The sequence below is a fragment of the Octodon degus genome, unplaced genomic scaffold, assembly GCF_000260255.1.
Source record: "Octodon degus isolate 3935 unplaced genomic scaffold, OctDeg1.0 scaffold00046, whole genome shotgun sequence".
In the NCBI taxonomy this organism is placed as follows: domain Eukaryota; kingdom Metazoa; phylum Chordata; class Mammalia; order Rodentia; family Octodontidae; genus Octodon; species Octodon degus.
In genome coordinates, this window is record NW_004524622.1 from 14,368,759 (window position 1) to 14,388,990 (window position 20,232).

The 20,232-nt window shown below is 36.3% G+C and overlaps 1 protein-coding gene and 1 non-coding gene across 2 annotated transcripts in view; both read right to left on the reverse strand.

The window, feature by feature from the left end:
• The window catches only part of Pten (phosphatase and tensin homolog), a 91,664-nt gene that overhangs the window by 23,547 nt on the left and 47,885 nt on the right, over positions 1–20,232 (reverse strand). The window contains exons 3-5 of the mRNA XM_023716179.1: positions 11,480–11,524; positions 4,908–4,951; positions 2,907–3,160 (exon numbers count right to left, since the gene is read on the reverse strand). Of these exons, the coding sequence (XP_023571947.1) occupies positions 2,907–3,160; positions 4,908–4,951; positions 11,480–11,524 (343 nt within the window). The remainder of the gene's footprint in view (positions 1–2,906; positions 3,161–4,907; positions 4,952–11,479; positions 11,525–20,232) is intronic.
• LOC111817026 lies at positions 11,876–12,001 on the reverse strand. The gene has a single exon (XR_002821317.1). It is a non-coding gene; the product is annotated as a U6atac minor spliceosomal RNA (small nuclear RNA).

Sequence of the window (20,232 nt, forward strand, 5' to 3'; positions counted from 1 at the left end):
AGCTAAGCTAAGCTAAGCTAAGCTAAGCTAAGCTAAGCTAAGCTAAGCTAAGCTAAGCTAAGCAAAGCACGGGGACCATGGTTCAATCCCCCAGCACCACATGCCAGCCAGCCCCGCCCCCTGGTGGGCTGAGCTGGCCACACACACACAAAATGAATAAATAAAATTAAAAAAAAAAAAAAAAAAAAAGATCAGCCTTAATTACAGAATGAGGAGATCCTGTCTCAAAAGGAAAAATCTAAAAAGTTTAAAAATTAAAATTTAACATTTTCAAAATGGTGGGTTTTTTTGCTTAAAAGCAAAGGAAAGTATAAACGAAAACTTTTCTTTAAAAAAAAAATCTTAATATGCTACAGGCAGATAATACACCTTATTATCCGACAACACATCTGGTATTGCTGGTATGGTGGAGAAAGAAGGTCTCCATGCTACCATCACTTACTGCTTTTTTCATCCATATGCACTAGGTGGCCAGACTAACATCTATCTTGAAAGAAATCTACCCCCCGAACCCCCCGCAGTACAAGGGATCAAATTTAGGACCTTGGGCATGCCAGGAAGGCACTTACACCACTGAGCTATCTTGCTGGCAGCTGAAAGAAATCTTATCTATTGTTGTAAAAGTATTGCATTGCTTCACGCATGCCAAGCTTCGAATCATCGCCTGTGCAAGATCTGTCAAGAAAAAATCTACTGTTGTCAAATATTTTGTTCTTTTATTTGTGAAACAGGGTTTTCAGAACTTGAAATAATCAAAACGAAGTCAAAATTGACCTAAGATGACACAGTTCGGTGGAGCTCGGAGGTGGAGCACTTGCCTAACATGTGTTTAGCCTGGGGTTCACTGTTCAGTAATATCCCCCCCAAAAAAAAAAAATAAAGCATAAAAATTTCAGAGCCTTTCAATTTATTTTAAAGAGCTAAAGTCAAGTATGATGCTGCACATAATCCTAGCAATCAGGGGGGGTAAGTCAGGAAGATTGTCTTAAGGTTGAGGCCAGCTTGGGCTACAATGAGTTCAAATCCAGCATGAGCTACAGGGTGAGACTCCCCATCTCAAAAAATTTGGAAGGGCTGACCAGATAGCTCAGTGGACTAAAGCACCTACTTAGGCAGGTGGAGGGACTGGGGTTAATCCCCCGCATGTTGTGTCAGCCCCACCCCAAGGGCACACTGAGAAAGCAACTGAGACTGGACATAGTGGTGCGCACTGTAATCTCAGCCCTTGGGAGGCTGAAAACAAGACCACTGCAAGTCTGATCTGTGTAGTGAGACCCTGCAGACCCTGTAATGCATATATATACATGTATGTATGTATGTATGTATGTATATTTTTTTAATTTTTTAAAGCTTTAAAGAGCAACACGAGTCCTTTTGTTAAAATTAGCTACTAGGCAAAATAAACTTCATTTTGGTTAATTTTTGTACTATACAGGATTTATTCATTGCTTTTACTGATTTCTGCATGGAAAATGGGAAGGAAAATTCTAAAGGAAGGTTCTGTCCATGTTTTTAAAAAAGTTTCAGCACAATTAAAACCCCTAAGCAAAATTTTGTGTCTCTGTACACCATGTACCTACATGGTGGGAGAACCTTTCATTAGATTTTAAGCACCTCACTTAAATCTAGTGTTGTGGCTCACTATACAAGTTTTCTCTTACTTTTTTCAAGAAAGCCTTTTTACTTGATTTTTTTCATATTTAATTTTATGCACTATCACAAATAAAATAATAATTTGGCACCCTCAGAAAAAACTCAAAAAGTTACGAAGACAAAGGGCTAGAAAACAAGATGAGGAAGTAGTACAGCATTGAGGAACTAATGCAACTACACACTGTAAGATAGTGGACATGGTCACTTCTATTTCTGCTTTCAAGTCAAGAAATTGCCCTAACCTGAAGGAGAATGTGACTCACTATAAAAATCATTAAAGCTAGAATAAATTTTCAGATAAGAGTTGTGAAACTCTTATATCCAGACTTGAGTTCTCTAAATGAATTTCTCATCTCTCTGGAGTGGTTTGGATTTTGTCTTTCTTGGAGATGGAGAAATGTATAAAAATTATTCAGATTAAATATTAACATGTTCTGTCATACCAACCAACATTTCTGGATCCTTTGATATTATTGTAAAATTTCTGTCAAAAAATTTATTTTGAAGCATAACTACGAAATTAGTCAGTGATTTTTAAGTCTTAAATTTTCTGAATAATCAAAGAATCTCTGATCTAATTGTAAATAATGTAATTGTAACTATGTTTATGAATATGCATAGGGCAGGGTGATTTTTTATTATTATAAAAGCTCACACTGTACTACCTAACAGCATTCATGTTATTATCCTTCAGAACTATCAAGCTTCCTTTCAATTAATTTATTAAATTTTTAAGTATTTTGTGAGGCCAAATACAACTGAGTAAGATACTATAGAACTACACAGAAATGGCAGCATGAGCAGAAAAAAAAGCTGTTTGCTAAAATAGAAGTTGAGGTGGCAATAGAGTGAAAAATTTAAAGAAAAAAATAAGTATTAGCAACTATCTTTGTAAAATCTATTTCTAAGAAGTGTGGGTAGAGAATAACAGGAGCATGCAAAGGGTAACAAGTTTCAGAGACAAGATGGTGACCACAGTTAATGCATTGCACACTTGAAAACTGATAAGTAGGTTTCTCACTTCAGTGCAAAGAGGTTAACTAAGATGATCAACATGTTAGGACGCTTGACTTGGTGACCATTTCACAATTTATGCATTCATCAAAACATCATATTATACACTATATATACTGCACAGCTTTTGTTCGTTATACCTCATGAAAACGGAAGGGGCATTAAAAAAAAAAAAAATCTTTATTTCAGTAAAGTCTAGGACCTAAGGAGAAGACCGAAAAATATCAAACAAAGCTTACCTTTTTGTCTCTGGTCCTTACTTCTCCATAGAAATCTAGAGCCTCTTGTGCCTTTAAAAATTTGCCCCGATGTAATAAATATGCACAAATCATTACACCAGTCCGTCCCTTTCCAGCTTTACAGTGAATTGCTGCAACATGATTGTCATCTTCACTTAGCCATTGGTCAAGATCTTCACAAAAAGGCTTGATAAGATCTTCACAAAAAGGCTTGATAAGTGGTGGGTTATGGTCTTCAAAAGGGTACTGTGCAACTGTGATAAAAGATAGCCTCAGAGTAAGAAAAGGATCTTGCCTAAATTCTTAAGGGGAGTAGGTTAACTTTAGAAATGTTGCATATAAACAAAAGATATTGAAAAGAAACACTGAATTGCACAGAAAAAAAATTTATTGTTCATTTACTTTCTTACTTTTTAATAGAAAATAGTCTCTCAGTAATTTTTCAGTATATCCATTAGACAGGGTGGCCAAGTAAGTACTATGTTCCTCACTTCATGCAGGAGAAAACTCTGATTTGACAGGGAGCAAAGGTCATAATACATATGAGAGGTACACTGAATCCCAAATGAAAGCAGGTCACACAGCCTCTGATGAAGCCTCCAAGTGAAATTCTAACAAAAGGCGTAATAACATTTATATACTGCATCATCATAAAACATATTTCAAAGAATGTATGGATTAGTAATAAGACCAGCTAAGAAAAAAATGCATTTGGCATTTTATAAAATAAAAACATTAAGGGTATTTAAATGTTAAGTGTATATAGGACTTGAAGGCATTACAAAAGAAAGTGAAAAAGAACTACAAAAAGTATACAATCACAGTAAAGTTTATCAAATAAAGCTTTAAGTCTTTTCTTTTCACATGAATCCACATGGATTCACAAGAATCCAAGACTTCTGTGTCTCCCACATCTGAGCTAAGGTCTGTCTTAATAGCATTTGCCTTCATTCCTCCCTCTTAAGAACTTTAAAAATCCTCATCGACACCAATGTACTAATTATCCCCTGTGTCATCAAAACATATAAAAGCTATGTTTTAGATCCTCAACCAAATCACCACAATACGGTACAGGGCACAATCAAGTAAATTCTCTGCTGTCACAGGAAAGCTCTTCTGCTAGGCAATGAGTTCTACTGTACAGGTTTGGCAGGACAACTTTTCAGACAGTCATCTGCCTCACTGCTCTCTCATTCTATCTTCACTTCCCCAGTGGTACAAAACAAAAATATTCAGGAAAATCTATTACATGTCTATTTAAAGTTAGATGAACCTCAAGAATGGCATTCTTTGCCTAGTAAGCAATAGACTAACTCCACAAAAAGAAAGGAAAGGAAAGGAAAAAGATAGATTGATTCTTAGGAAACCATATTGATTCTCCGTCGTTAGAGCTTCAGAATTTTCAAACCACCTGTCTGAAGTTTATCCCACAGATAGAGCTCAATGAAAAATACACCAGTCTACAGCTCATATTACTCACTTTCTCCTCTCTCACAGCAGCATCTGCCAAGCTTCTCAACTCTCCAGTTTTCTCTTTAAGGGCTTAAAGGGTTAAACCCTCAATCCCAACTGTTAGAATTACAGGTGTGGAACACTATGCCTACCTACTCAGGCTTCTTTTTAAAAATTCGTATTATTTTACCTTTTTCCATCTTTGAAGTCAATTCTCAATCAAAAAAATAAGGGTTTTTTCTCCACATAAATGGTTGTTACTATTACACCAAATGTTTCAAGTAGCAGCTCAAATAACTTACATTAATTTAGTAATTCTTCCTAATTCTTAAATCTATTCTGCATTCATCTTCCTGACAATACTGATGGATTCACATGATACATTTGCTAAAGCTCAATAGCAAAATGAGTATTTTCAAATTATCTCAGACCATCATTAAAGACAAACATTTATCTTTCCTATTAATTTAGATGATTCATTATTGCTGTAACAAAACATAGCCTACTGGATTTCAGTTATACACAAGATTATGGTATATTTATACATACCTCTGCAGTTAAATTTGGCGGTATCATAATGTCTTTCAGCACATCTAAAAGAGAAGTATACATGTATATAAAGTTATCTTTTGTGCTTGAAGGGAAATTATTTTTTGTTTCTTGTTTTTGTTTTGTATTTAGGACAGGATGTACAGGGTCTCACTGCATAGATCAGACTCATAGTGATCTTTCTGCTTACAGCCACCCAAGTGTGAGGATTACAGGTGCAAGCCACCATGCCCAGTCTCAACTGCTGGCTCAGTGTGCCCCAGGGGCAGGGCTAGCACGACAGGCCCAGGGATCAAACCACCCCCCACTTGCGCCTGCTTGCAGGTGGTTTAATCTGCTGAGCTATTTGGCTGGCCTCTGAAGGGAAATTATTAACAAACACTTCGTGAACCTCCTTCCTTAACATATCAGGTATTCTGCTAAGTATTTTATATTCATTATTTCATGTAAACCTAAGAATTCTTGTAAAGAAGTTACTATTATTATTCCCATTTTATAACTAAGAAAACAGAGGCTTAAAAGGTAAAGTATATGTGATTAGAGCTTATACATTTGTTTAAAAAACTCATGATGTCAGGGTCTGAGAAGATGGTTCAGTGAAATAAGTGCTTCCCTGGCAAGCGCAAGGGTCTGAGTTCAATCCCCGGTTCCGAAAAAAAAAAAAAAAGCTCATGATGTCACCAAATACTGCAAATTCATCTACATTTATACCTTTAAATTTTCTCTATGGAAAATTTATAAGTTACTATATTTTTGTTTCACAAGTACTTGTCAACAAGCAAATGATTTCAGTATTTAACTGTACAGGCAAGCACACACAATCCTCTATTATTTTAAAACATGTTAAAAATAATATAAAGCATAAGCAAAAGAAAACCTGAATGATAATAATCTACTTTCTCCCTTCAGATAAGAATCATCCTATTCAATAATCTCTCAGATGATAAATATCTGAAAGCAATGAAATAAAATCAATAAATAGTAAAATGACTTAGCATTACCAGAACATACAGATATTCCTTTTTTTTTTTTTTTTTTTTTTGCAGAACCAGGGATTGAACTCAGGCCCTTGCGCTTGCCAGGGAAGCACTTATTCCACAGAGCCATCTCCCCAGCCCCCAGATATACTTTTTTAATAGTAGTGATTTTTGTTATTATACATTAGCTTATTCATATTTAATAGGTTCAGAAAGAGACTCCATCCATCAGTGTGGTCAGCAGCATGCTCATAACTCCAGTTACTAACCCAACTAGATGTTTTTAAGTTGTTCAAAACAAAACCTTGGCATTTTAAAATAAAGGTCAATTGCTCCTTAGCAATTCCAAAATCCCAAGTGTACAAAACATCAAACATTTCTAGTGTTGCTGTTGTAGTTGGTACCGGGAATCAAACTCATGACTTCACACTTGCCGGTAGGCATTGAGCCCCTGAGCTATAACCCTAGACCTATTTTCTTTAATTTATGACAACTGCAATGATAGAACTCAATCTCAGTTTATGAGATTTTATGTAATTCTTACTTAATATACTTAAATGTGAAGAGTCAACTATTTCATCCTACCTACTGTACCAAAACCTACTGGGACATTTGTGTAATATAAAGCATATTACTTTTTAAAACTGGGAAAAACAACTGTGAATACTGAACCATAACTAGCTACAAGAGTTTCAAATAAGTGATTTAGGACCTGCATTATACAATTAGTAATCCTAAAAACATCTCTACAGTTTCTTTACTTCAAAGTTTCAAAACCAAATTCAAATTTAGATTAAAGTACTTACTAATAAACTCTAACCCACTAGCTTTCTAACTGGTCAGAACTGAAAGAAATCAACTTTTATATTATCACTCAAAATACAACAAAATAAAACTTTTTCTCTTTTGTATATTATAAAATACTGAGTTTTGCTAAAAAGAAAATTTACTTTGCTTGTATCCTTGCCAAATAGATGACTAGTCACTGATGTCAAAAATATGATAGGAAAAAAAGAAGTTAACTAAGAAAACAGTCACATTCTACACTTGCTTTAGCAGACTTTGGCCAGTAATGGAGACTCTACAGTGGAGTATTTTCATCAGGAATCATGTAAGGGGAGAACAAAAGGCCAGGAACTAGCTCTTATGGAGCTGGTCTCTTAACAGCGCAACAGAAAATAAATGTTAGTCCTCACGCAACTTCAGTCCTGTGAGGCATCCCACACTTTCTCAGGCTGTAAAAATATTTCATTTCAGGGGCCGGGGAGATGGCTCAGTAGAATAAGTGCTTGCCTGGGTAGCCCAAGGGCCTGAGTTCAATCCTCAGTTCCACAAAAAAAAAAAAAAAATTCCTTTAGGGGATGGAGATGTAGCTCAAAAGCAGCACGCATGAAACTCTGAGCTGGACAAATGCACTGTAAAAGAAGTTAAGCCCCAACATGATGTTTGGTGTGACAAAGACTGCTTCATATCAAAAAATGGTTCTCAGATAATAGTTAGAATGAAGATGTGGAAGCAAAGTGAAAACAATGATTACTAAATGCTACAAGATGTGCATGTCATTTTCATAATTTTTGTGCCATCTGCACCATCACACTAAGTTCATAATACCATATTATTTTATGTATAAGGTAGGGAAGACATAAAGCCTGTACAAGTTATGATATGTAATTGAAGTCAGAACTCAAGTTCAGCATCCTTAGTTTCAAAGTCCAACTTTTTCTACTGCTGCTTCATAGGATTATAATAAAAAATACAGGTTTCAAATACAAAAGCGACTGAAGTTGCATTAGGACTAACATTTATTTTCTGTTGAGCTGTTAAAGAGACTAGCTTCTCAAGAGTTAGTTCATAGCCTTTTATTCTCCCCTTTACATGATTCCTGATGAAAATTTAAAGCCTTCCTATAAAAGCACACTTTGGCGCAAAAGACACAACAGTTATGATAACAAAACGTATGAAGATCTGTACAGGTAAACACAGGAGGTATAGACAGAGAGCAATAATATGCTGAGACTGTTAACAGCGCTAAAAAAAAAAAAAAAAAAAAAAAAAAAAAAAAAAAAAAAAAAAAAAACTCATCAGGGTAAAGATGAAGACTTTCTCCATAATTAAAATCTTCTCTAATCATGATCCCAGCACTTGGGAAGCTGAGGCAAGTTCAAGGCCAGCCTGAATGACAACATAACAAAATCAACACCAGTCTGGACTACACTGCAAGACTCTGACTTTAAAAACAAAAAATTTTCTCTGATAAATGCCCTACACTCAAAAGCACGTATTTCTTTTCAAGTTTATGTAGTTTGCTAGGATAAATCTATCTCATACCATAATTAAGGATACGAAAAAATTAAACTTCCTTATTACAAAAACTTCGAAGACACCATATTAACTTAGCATATTAACTTTTTTTGTCATTACCTCATATTGGCTTATATGAAACAAAGAGAAATGAAGAAGCACAGAGAGACTTTTCATGAAATGGTAAAAGTAATGAAAAGAATAAAATTAATAGGAAAAATTTCCAGAGAAGCTAGTAGCTCGCTACATCCTACCATGAAGCTATTCCCATTTTACCAAAAATAACATAAAAAGTAGTAACAGCTTAAAGTTAGCGATACAATAATAAAATTTGTCAGGTAGAATACACAGTAAAATACAGTAAGTCTTTCAGAAGTAGTATTCATTGAACACTGAAGTTCCTTATTCCCTATCAAATCTCCTTACTCTTTACCAGAGTGTAGATTAAACAAAGGAAGAAAAACAAAAGTGAAACATACAGGTACAAAACAAACTGACTAAGCTAATGAGTATCAGTGTATCTGAACATGGTCAATGCTATAAGGCTATTTTGAGAGTTTTTAAAATAACTTATTGGGGCTGGGGAGATACCACAGCAGCATAAGTACCTTCTTGGCAAGCACAAAGTCCTGTAACACACACACACACCCCGAAAAAAAGAGTAAAAATAACTTTATGCCTGATGAAACTATATATAAAGAGAATTACTAGAAAGTTCACATTAAGAATTATTTTTCAGGGCCAGCCAGATAACACAGCAGACTAAAGCACCTGCTTAGGCAGATGCAAAGACTGAAATTGGATTCCAGGCATGCTGTGCTGGCCCCGCCCCCCAGGGCGCTCTGATATGGGCAAATTGAGGCTGGGAGTGGTGGCTCGCGCCTGTAATCCCAAAACTTGGGAGGTTGAAACTAGGAGGATCACTATGAGTCCAATCTATGTAGTGAGACCCTGTACTAAATATTAAAAAAAAAAAAAGAATTACTTTTCATCAATGCATTTCATAATTATAAAAGGATATGTTTGCAAAGAAAGAGGTATATATCTAATGTAATTACTACCCTAGAATAAAAGAAAGAAAACAGAAGCACACTGTTGCTAGACTCACTTACATAGAACCAGATTAAAAAAGGGGTGGCAGGGAAGGAGGCAAAAAACAAAAAAAAAAAAAAAAAAAAGGGAAATGACATCAAAAATCAAAATATGCTACAACTTAGTAGTTCTGGAAACTTTTGAAGCAAATAAAATTTGGGGAGGTGAAAATAGAATATTTCTAGTAGAGTCCATGTAAGTTCATTTTTCTAGGTCTCAGATTCCTATCTGTAAAATAAGAAAGTTTGACTAAGTTACCTCTTTCATGTGCTTTTCAGTTCTGTAAGTCTTAGGATTCCAGGTGAGAAAAGGAAGTAAATATGCATTAGAAAGTATTCCCAAGGATTAAAGAGATATTTAATTAATTTTGTTTGGAAATACGAAAGCAGGCACTCAAAATACCTCTCAAAGCAAACTTTAACAATAATAATATAAGTGACTTACACTACTGATACCAACAGTACAAGCCTTAACTCCTGATTCTGGAAGCAGAAAGCCACTGCATACAAAAAAGAAACATAATTCCCTCTTTTTCTTTGAACTTGTTAAACCAGAACAAAATTTTGACAAAGGTAGAATTTGTTTTCAGTGTTTTTCAATCTCCTTCCAGGACTCTATAAATCCCCTAATTTCACAGTGTAAATCCAATTTTAGACACAATTTTTTTTTAAGAGACAATTTCTGAATCCAGCTGTTCAAATAATACAATGTTTTGATTTTTATTTTTCTCCAAAGAAATATAATACTATGGCATCTGCAATGGGCTTACTAAAAGAGGCTAATAAGGAGGAAGACCCCTAAATGAAAAGATTGGTAAGTTTAAGCTCACTTAAATTTAAGTACCTTTACCACTTTAATCACACATACACAGAGACCCCAAAATAACTTGTCTTGCCAGATTCCAAACACCATTATGTTCACAATCTCCTTTCTAGCCACTGCTTCTGCCTGCAATGCCACTTGCCCTCCTCGATGGCCTACAAGTAAATCTTTACTGATTCTATTTACAGATCAAACACATCTTCCTTTATGAAACATTCTGTATATAGTGCATAATTACTATTTCCACATCTTCTTCACTGATCTTTTATGCAAGGGTTACCTCTTGCATAACATTTCGTATTTCATACTATACTATAAGCTGAGAACTGCAATTATGCCCTACAACCTCTATACCCCTCCAAACATGTTTTATAATGTCTGTCGTGGGCACTAAACACATTTTCACCTTCATGAATCTGAGAAAGTCCGTGCTAACTTATGAGGAATAATTGGTGTCTATTCCACACTCACTCCTTCTGAGGTCTTATCAGAACAGAAATATTAAATTAATAATAAATAAAAGCAATGCAACATGCGCTAAGGAGGCATAGGGGAATCCTTTGTCCTCTTTGGTGAAGATATAAATGCCTGCTGGTAACAGAATCTTATTCTTATGTTTGATTAACTACAGAAAAAAATTGTGAGAGTGAATTTCTATGCCTAACTTTACATAAATCCTTCCTATTGCATAATTTATGTATCATATAAGAAAACTAAAAGCCAAGTAGAAAATTAACATTTCATTATTTAGAAATTAAAAAATGTCTCGTTTTAGGAAAGAAAAACATACTTCAAGGACCAAGTGTTTTAAGTATTGTCTTCCTTCCTTCCCTTCTTTTTTTTTCCTTTTAAATTTCTTCTCCCAAAGTCCAAAGAGAAGAAAGGTAAAAATAAGATCAATTAGCTCTATCAATGAACAATCTTTAAATCCCTATACAAAGAAATTGCTAATTTAATGATTTTAGATAACTGTCTTATATACCATTAGAGAATATTCTTAATGGCTGTTTTAATCAACACACACAGAATAAACAAAATTATATCCAATACGGAGCACAACTTTATGGAAAGTGACTCAATATTTTAACAAGTTTTGCTGCACGTTACACTTCAAATTACCAGTCACAGGTTTCAGGAGGGACGCGTGCCAGCTCACCCAAAGCAGGTTCAGTATCATGAAACTGTCCAGCACTGTTCACCTCGTCACTACACTTTCCAAATGATCTAACTAACAATGCTCTCAAACTTCAACTAATTGTTTTAAGAATACAATTCAGTTAAAAATATATCTTTATTCTTATGTCACTCTTAACAGAAAATAACTTTCATTCATTTATTTTAGAAGATATTCACAAGCATACAATATGAAAACATACTTACAGATTGTATATCTTGTAATGGTTTTTATGCTTTGAATCCAAAAACCTTAAAATAAAAGACAAAAAACTGCCATTAACAAAAATGATTTAATACTGCACTTGAAATTACATTAATACGATTAAGAATCAAAAGATAGGTTCTATTTTTCTTAATCTCAAATACCATTAAGTAAACATAAATAAATAACCCAAACATGTATTCCCTGCATGAGTTTACACTAGCAATCAAGCAGTCTGAAATAATTACTCCACTACACAGATTTATACAATCTAGAACTTTTCACAGAATGAATATTTCCATAATTCTGTCTTCAGGTTACTATAACGAGATTGAATTTTAAGAAATAACTTTTTTCCCATAATTTTATTGATAAACAAATAGCAAAAAAAAAAAAAAAAAACCAAGTGGTTAGATGCCAGGAAGTAGGTGGCAATGCCTTAACCATATGCGTGTTGTCAGGCCCGAGGGTCTCTTCCATCCTTGTCAAGGGGAGTGCTAACCTTCTCTCCTTTCATACAACACAGTAAAGTTGGGTTTTTTTGTTGTTTTTTTTTTACTGAACCGGGGATTGAACTCAGACCCTTGCACTTTCCAGGGAAGCACTTATTCTGAGCCATCTCCCTGGTCCTAAGAAATAACTTCTTAAAAGGGAGCATTAGCACTTAGCATTAGCATGGTTCATACAGGTCTGCAAGAAAGTCACAAGCCATCATATACGCTAACCCTGAAAACTTAGCCATCATTTTGTTCCCAACTAAAACCATTTGATATTTATAATGTACAAACAACAGCTATTAATTCTGAAGGACTTCAGTAAATATTTTCACATATATGTTCTCATTCATCGCTCAGAAACACATGAGAGACAGAGTTTATTCATGTTTTACGGAGGAGGGAAACAGGCCTCAAAGAGATTATGGGACTTGTCCAAGGTGACATGGCCAACAGAGAGTCAAACCCAGAGACCACTCCTTCTTCACAATTATTTGTGAAATCATTAAATGACAAGTACAGGCATCACAAAAACACACACATACCTCTTTAATCCTCAATAATACAACACTATAAAGTAGGAAACAAAAGGGTCAGAAGAGTATAAATTTTAAGAATTATCACAACAGAAAAGACAATGGGGGGCTGGTGAGATGGCTCAGTGGTCTAAAGCACCTACTTAGAACAAGCTTAGCAAAAACAAAGGGACTGCGGTTCAATCCCCCAGCACCACATGCCAGCCAGCCCCGCCCCCTGGTGGGCTGAGCTGGCCACACACACACACACACACACACACACACACAAATAAATAAATAAATAAATAATTTTAAAAAAAAAGAAAAGACAATGAAAGGTTTAAAAAAAGAAAAAACTAGAATCTAAAACTAAAGGACATGAGTTTTAAAACTAAGGTGCATGGGGGCCTGGCCTTAGCTCAGTTGTTTAAGTGGCTGCTTCCACAAAGCTGTCAGCCTCAGGATGCTGTAGTTCATCCCCACAACACTCCAGCCTGCCAAACCACCCCTGAGGGCATTCGGAGCAAAAAAAAAAAAACTTATAAAACTAAGGTGCATGAATACCCAGCAAAACTGATGAAAACATACCTACATGGTATATATACTTTTGTGAAATTTCTAAAGAAATAAGGAAAAAAAAAAAAAACCAGCAAGAGACAACCCTAGCTGGATGCCTATAAGGAAATAGGTTTCATAAAAAGAATTTGGAGTCAAAATAGCATTGCCCTTTTTAAAAGCAATAACAACTTTTTGAAAAGTGGGCAAAATACAATTTTGAAAAAATATTATTTCCAGCCTAGAATTCTATATTTTAAGATAGACTGTAAAAGTTATGAGTATATAATAAAGACATTTAAAATAAGTATAATCTCCAATAATTCTGCTTCCCATACATTTTCTTGAAGTTACTGAAAGAGGTGCCCCACAAAACAAGAGTGGGAAGAGAGGAAGGAAGGTAACAGATCCCAAGAACCGAAGAATCCAAAATATAGAAGAGGAAAACAATCCCAAGAGTACGGGGGAAGGAACATCTACGTAGACTGCCATAAAGTAAGGTTCAAGAACAATTCATCTGAATTAGGTACGATTAGAAGGCTCCAAGAAAAGAGAAAATAGAATACCAAATGTGCCCAAATGCAGAGAGATTTATATAATTAAAGGCATATGTATGAGTCAGTTAAAATTAAGAACATAGAAAATAAAGTAAAGGGCCGGCAAGATAGCTAGGCAGACTAAAGTGCCTGCTTAGGCAAGTTTAGGCAAAGCAGGACTTCGATTCAATTCCCAGCACCACATGCTGCGCGAGTTCCCCCCAACCCCCGCCCCAGGATGGGCTGAGCCAGCCTGAGTCTGGGTGTGTTGTGGCACATGCCTTTAAACAGAGCACTGGGAAAGCTAAAAGCAGGAGGATCACCACAAGTCCAAGCTACATAGAGAAACCCCATACCATATACATTTAAAAACTAATAAAATTTTTAAGAACACCAAAATAAAAAAATAAAGAAACCATCTTAATTGGAACAGAAGAGCTACAGAAAGAAGTTACAGCCTAATATGTTGCTTAACTGTAAATGGTTAATTTATGTAGTTATAATCAAAAAATCTAAAAATTGGTATAACCAAAATTATAACTATTGAAGAGATTATATGTACAAAAAAAGGACCCATGAATTACTCTGAAAATTATGTCAGAGTAGTTCATAAAAGCAGTGCTTAATAATTCTTTCACTAACAGAAGTTATAAATCTTCACATGTCACACTACCACTACTGCAAATAATCTGATACAGAAGGCACCACCCCTCAAAAATACCTTCCTTTGAGTGTGGAGGAGCCTTCTTTGACAAAGCAGAAAGAAATGTAACTCAAGTGGAACAAAAGTTTCATTGAGGCAAAAAGGAAGAGCAAAAAAAAAAAAAAAGGAAGCGCAAATGTATCTGTCTGAAGTTTGTAAAGGATATCAGAAAAGTAATGTGTAGGAAAAGAAAAAAGTTTGCATGGATTTACCTCAGGTCTTTGACTAAAACAAAAAAGAGTTAATACACAAGAAGGAAATTTGTGTGGTTTCATGTGAGGTCTTTGACCAAAGGGCGGGGTGCACAAGTGCAGGATCTGAAAGCATGAGACAGAGGCGGTACAACACAGGGGGCAGTTGCAATACTGACCCAGCTAGAGAGGAAACAGTCTCACTGAGCATCCCAGATATTTAGCTGAGAACCCCCCAGAAAGGCCACACCTTAAAAGTAAGGCCCTGGCAGGTGCCACATACATGTAATTCCAGTACTCAGGAAGCTGAGGCAAGATCACTGAGTTCTAGGCCAGCCTGAATTACATGAGTTCAAGGCAACCCTGAACTATACAGTGAGATCCTGTCTCAAAAAGCAAATGAACAAGTAAGGTACTAGGTTAAAAAAAAAAAAAAAATCTGAAATCTGCCTTAACAAAGAAAACAAGGTGGGGCCAAGGAGATGGTGCAGTAGAATAAGCGCTTGCCTGGCAAGCTCAAGGGCCTGAGTTTAATCCCCAGTTCCAAGGGAAAAAAAAAAAAAAAAGAAAACAAGGTTTAACAGTATCAGAAAAACCCTAAATTTAAATGCCTAACAAAATGAAGAGGAGCACCCTTAAAGAAAATAACAATCTGATTCCCTTCAACATTCAATATCTAATTAAAATTTACCAGACAGACGGGGGGGGGGGGGGGGGGGGGGGGGGGCTCCTGTGCGGCAGGGGAGGTGGCAGGCAGACATGACCCCTGATCCAAGGAGAAAAAAAAAAAAATCAATAGAATCAGACTCAAGGGCCAGCCAAACAGCTCAGTGGTACCTGCAAGCAGGCCCAAGGGCCAGAGGTTCAATCCCAGGGCCTGCCGTGCTGGCCCCACCCCCAAGGCACACTGAGACTGGGCATGGTGGTGCACGTGCCTGTAATCCCAGCTCTTGGGAGGCTGTAAACAGGCAGATCACTATGAGTCCGATCTAGTTGTGAGACACTGAACACCCCACAGACCCTTCCCTAAAATACAAAATATAGAATCAGATTCAAAAACAAATTGTTAAAATCAGCAAATGTCTTTAAGGTAGCTATTATAAATATGTACAAAAATAAAAAAGAAAAAGATTACAATTGAGTGAAAAGTTCCAACAAAGATAGAGACAATATGAAAGGCAAATGTATTTGAGAAGAAAATTCTAATAATGGTGTCAACAAAAGATGAGATTGTATATGTAAAGCATGGCAGATTTTATTTTCTACAACTTCATTTAACGTTTACTAAGAATCTGCTATGTAACAAGCACTACCTACAGGGCAGTACCAAAACTACAAGTATTGACAACAGCCAACTATGAGAGCTTCTCAGAAACACACTGGAAAATCTACTTTCAAGGTATCCCATTCAGAAAACAGTCTGAGGACAACCGACAACTTCCAATGTCCCTAAACTGCTTATCAACCAAATAAAAAAAATCAGCATCTGAAAAAGCAAAATAGGGTCAACGAGATAGCTCAATAGAGTAAGCCTCCTGCTTATGCAAGCACAGGCACTGAGGTTTGATCCCCAGCTCCACACACCACATTGACCCCCATCCCCGGGCATGCTGGGCCAGAGCCACAGAGTTCAGGTGTGGTGGCACATAGTCATAAATGCCAACACTGAGAGGCTGAAAACTGAAGGATCACTATTGCGTAAACCATATAAGGGAGAGGAGAGGGGGAATGGGGAAGGGGAGAAGGGAGATGGAGAAGGAGAGGGACAGGGAATTATTTGCTGCATTTTTCTTTCTCTAGCTCACAATCTGATAACCACATATTATATGGTTTAACCAGTATTTGGCTAGAGCCTCAAAAAACTTCAACCACTACAGCTATTACTAATACATGGAAATAGTTGTTCTTTTTTTTTTTTTTTTTTTTTTTGGCGGAACCCGGGATTGAACTCAGGCCCTTGCACTTGCCAGGGAAGCGCTTATCCCACTGAGCCATCTCCCTGGCCCCCAATAGTTGTTCTTTTGAAACACAAAAAACTCTTCAATTCCACTAACAAACACTAACTCCAAGCTATCTCTTAACTGCTAGCTACTGATCCCCTTTAAGTTCTTTATCAAAACGTTGTTTAAAATCGAAACAGGGAGAGCAATTAACATGGTGAAAAAGTACTTGTAGTTCTTGGCTAAATAGTACCACTTTCTCCTGTAATTCCTTAAGTTAAACAGAAAAGCCAAAATAACAATTCTGTATGATTATACTGGAAAATAGTGATTCTCAGTACCCACAAAAAATCTACTGTCTCCAAAGAAACAAAAAATTGAAAGGAAAAGAAATGGTTATCTGGGAAATAAGCTGGGGGAGGGGAACTTAACAAATTTAGAAGGCTATCAGAAACAAGAAACTACCCATAATATACACAAGTAAGGGGCCGGGGAGATGGCTCAGTAGAATAAGCGCTTCCCTTATTACTCCGGTAAGCGCAAGGGCCGGAGTTCAATCCCCGGTTCCGGTTTAAAAAAAAAAAAAAAAAGAGTTCTACCTGGGGCTGAGGAGATAGCTCATATCAGAATAAGCGCTTGCCTGGCAAGCGCAAGGGTCTGAGTTCAATCCCCGGTTCTGAAAACAAAACAAAATATACGCAAGTAAATTTTATATATGGTAAGAGGTATGTATGGATCAAGGTTCATTTTATTATGTTGTTCTAGCATCATTTGTTAAAGACTATCTTGTGCCCACTGAATGGGTCTCAGCACTTTTGTCAAAAAAATGTGAGTTTCTTTGGGGTCTCTATGCTATGCCAACATTACTCATACAGTATTACTCATAAATATTAAGCCAACAGAACATATATGTTCACAAGTCTTACTTAGCAACACAATCAGCTGACCTTCCATGTCAGTGGTTTACATCTGCAGATTCAACAACCACTGACTGAAGTAAGCTTCTGTGCATACATTAAATATGCAGACACTGCTATTGCCATTATGCCACGAACAATGTAGGACAGCAACCACACACAGCACTTGCATTTCCACAGTGGAAGGTATCACAAGTAACCTAGAGATGACAAGAGTATAAGAGGACTGCACAGGTTATCTGCAAAGAGGACTCCATTGTGCACAAGGACCTGAGCATCTGCACAATTTTTATATCAGCAGAAGAACAATGTCATAATTACCAGGGGGAGATTGTAATGATATAGACAATGAAGAAAAAAATACACTAAGGGCCAGCCTGATAGCTCAGAGGACTAAAGCTCCTGCTTAGGCAGAGTGCAGCGGCCAGGGTTTGATCCCTAGGCCTTCCGTGCAAGCCCCGCCCCCAAGGGCACGCTGAGATGGTGACTGAGACTGGGCATGGTGGGGCGAGCCTATAATCCCAGCGCTTGGGATGCTGTAAACAGGAGAATCACTACGAGTCCAATCTATTAGTGAGACCCTGAACACCCTGTAGACCCTTCCCTAAAATACAGAAAAGAAAAAAAGAAACAGGAGATTCACTACGTTGGATCTACGTAGTGAGACCCTGTAGACCCTGTCCTAAATGCAGGAAAAAAAAAAAATACACTGAGATAAAAGACAGTAAAATAGTACACACTGTCTGACTGTACTTATATAAAGTTTCTGTATAGGCAAAACTCAACTATACGGATGAGAAACAGATTACAGACTGTCCAAGAATGACTTTAAATGGGCAAGAGATAACTTTTTATAATGAAGTATTCTAAATCTTGATTGTGGCGGTAGTTACAAGGGTAGGCCAGCATATATAAAAGTCAAAATTATTGAACTTTAATTGGATATACTTTATTATATATAAATTGTACCTCAACAAAGTTGATTTGTAAAATAATATGAAGTTTTTTAAAATATGACTTTGCAGAATACCTGTTTTAAAAAACTCAGATTTACTCTAATACTAGAGGACAGCAAAAGAACAATATTTTCTGAAATGGAACTTTTTAGAATAAGAAACATAAGCCAGCTGTGGTAGCATATGCCTATAATCCCAGCACCCGAAAGGCTGAAGACTAATGAAAGTTCAAGGCCATCCTGGACTACATACCAAGATCCTGTCTCCAAAAAACACCCAACAGCAGTGGCTATCTACAAAAGCATTAACCAATAGCATTTTCCACAGTGATAAAAATCTCCTGTAATTGTGCTGCCGAATACACACACAGCCCTAAATAATTGAAATATAGCTTGTACAAATGAGAAAATCAAGTCACACTTTAATTTTAATTTTAAACATAAACAGCTACACATGCCTAGAAACTACTATTTGGGATAACATCTAATACATACCTTTGAAAAATTCCACTGTAACACAATATACATTTCTTCTTGTTAAGACAGCAAAATATTTTGGAATAGAGCATAAAATTGAGAAAAAACATGGGGTACAGTACAGTAAAAACTAGGAATTTCACAATTTTTAGCAATAGGAAATTTTAAAATAAATTCTTGATATGTTTTAGTCATTTTCTTTTATCATTAGAGTATTAAAGTAAAAAGAATTACAACTCTGGCACGATTTCCAACAAGTTTGACTAGAAATGCCAGGAAATGGAGAAAGTATTCATGTAATTTTAGCGTTCACGTCAGACAAGGAAGGAAACGCTGGAATACTTAGATATAATACAGATCAAATCTCAAAAGCTTCATTTAAAAAACAGGCTCTGAAGTCATAACTCAATCTAAGAGACTACAGTGCATTTAACTACTAAAAGTCTATACAAACTACAAATTAATCTAGTTTTTAAAAGGAAAAGGAAGAAAAACAAATTTTCTGACTTTGCAGAATACCTGCTTTAAAAAACTTACACTTACTCTAACAAAGACCAATTTAACTACAGAGTTCAGATTTAAAGGATTCACATATAATAGTGAGGGGGGAGAATTACAGATGAATACAAAGCAAGAGCATTCACAAACAAGAATAAAAATTGGGAAGGGGATGACAATAAATTGGAATTCCTCAAGTTAGACAGCTGTATAATGTCAGAAAACGAAAAATGAAGTATCTTCTGATTCAGTAAGTCAGGGATAATGGATATATGATAAGGCTTGTGGATCAAAAGCACTTCTCTGCTAATTTAAGAAAGGTTTTTCTTTTTTTTAAGTGTATTTGGTACAGGGTCTCACTACACAGCTCAGATTCATAGTGATCCTCCTGCTTTCAGCCTCCCCAGTGCTGGGGTTCCAGGTGTGCACCACCATGCCTGGATTCTGTAGCTGGCTCAGCGCTCGCTGGGGCCAGGCAGGTGGGGAGGAACCCCATTCCCTGATCTTGCTTTAGCAAGCGCTTAATCCACTCAGCTATCTCACCAGCCCAAGAAAGCTATTTCTTTTTTTTTTTTTAATATTTATTTATTTTTATTTATTACATTTATTTATTGTGTGTGTGTGTGTGGCCAGCTCAGCCCACCAGGGGGCGGGTCTGGCTGGCATGTGGTGCTGGGGATCGAACCGCGGTCCCTGTGCTTTGCCAAGCTTGTTTCAAGTAGGTGCTTTAGACCACTGAGCCATCTCTCCAGCCCCAAGAAAGCTATTTCTTAAAGAATATTTAGTAATTCCTAAAAGAAAAATCCGTACTATTCTATAATTATACATATGAATAAAGCAGATATTATCATTAATTCAAAGAAAACCTATCAATTTCTTTCTTTCTTTCTTTCTTTTGGCAGAACCAGGGATTGAACTCAGGCCTTTGTGTTTGCCAGGGAAGCGCTTATTCTACTGAGCCATCTCCCAGGCCC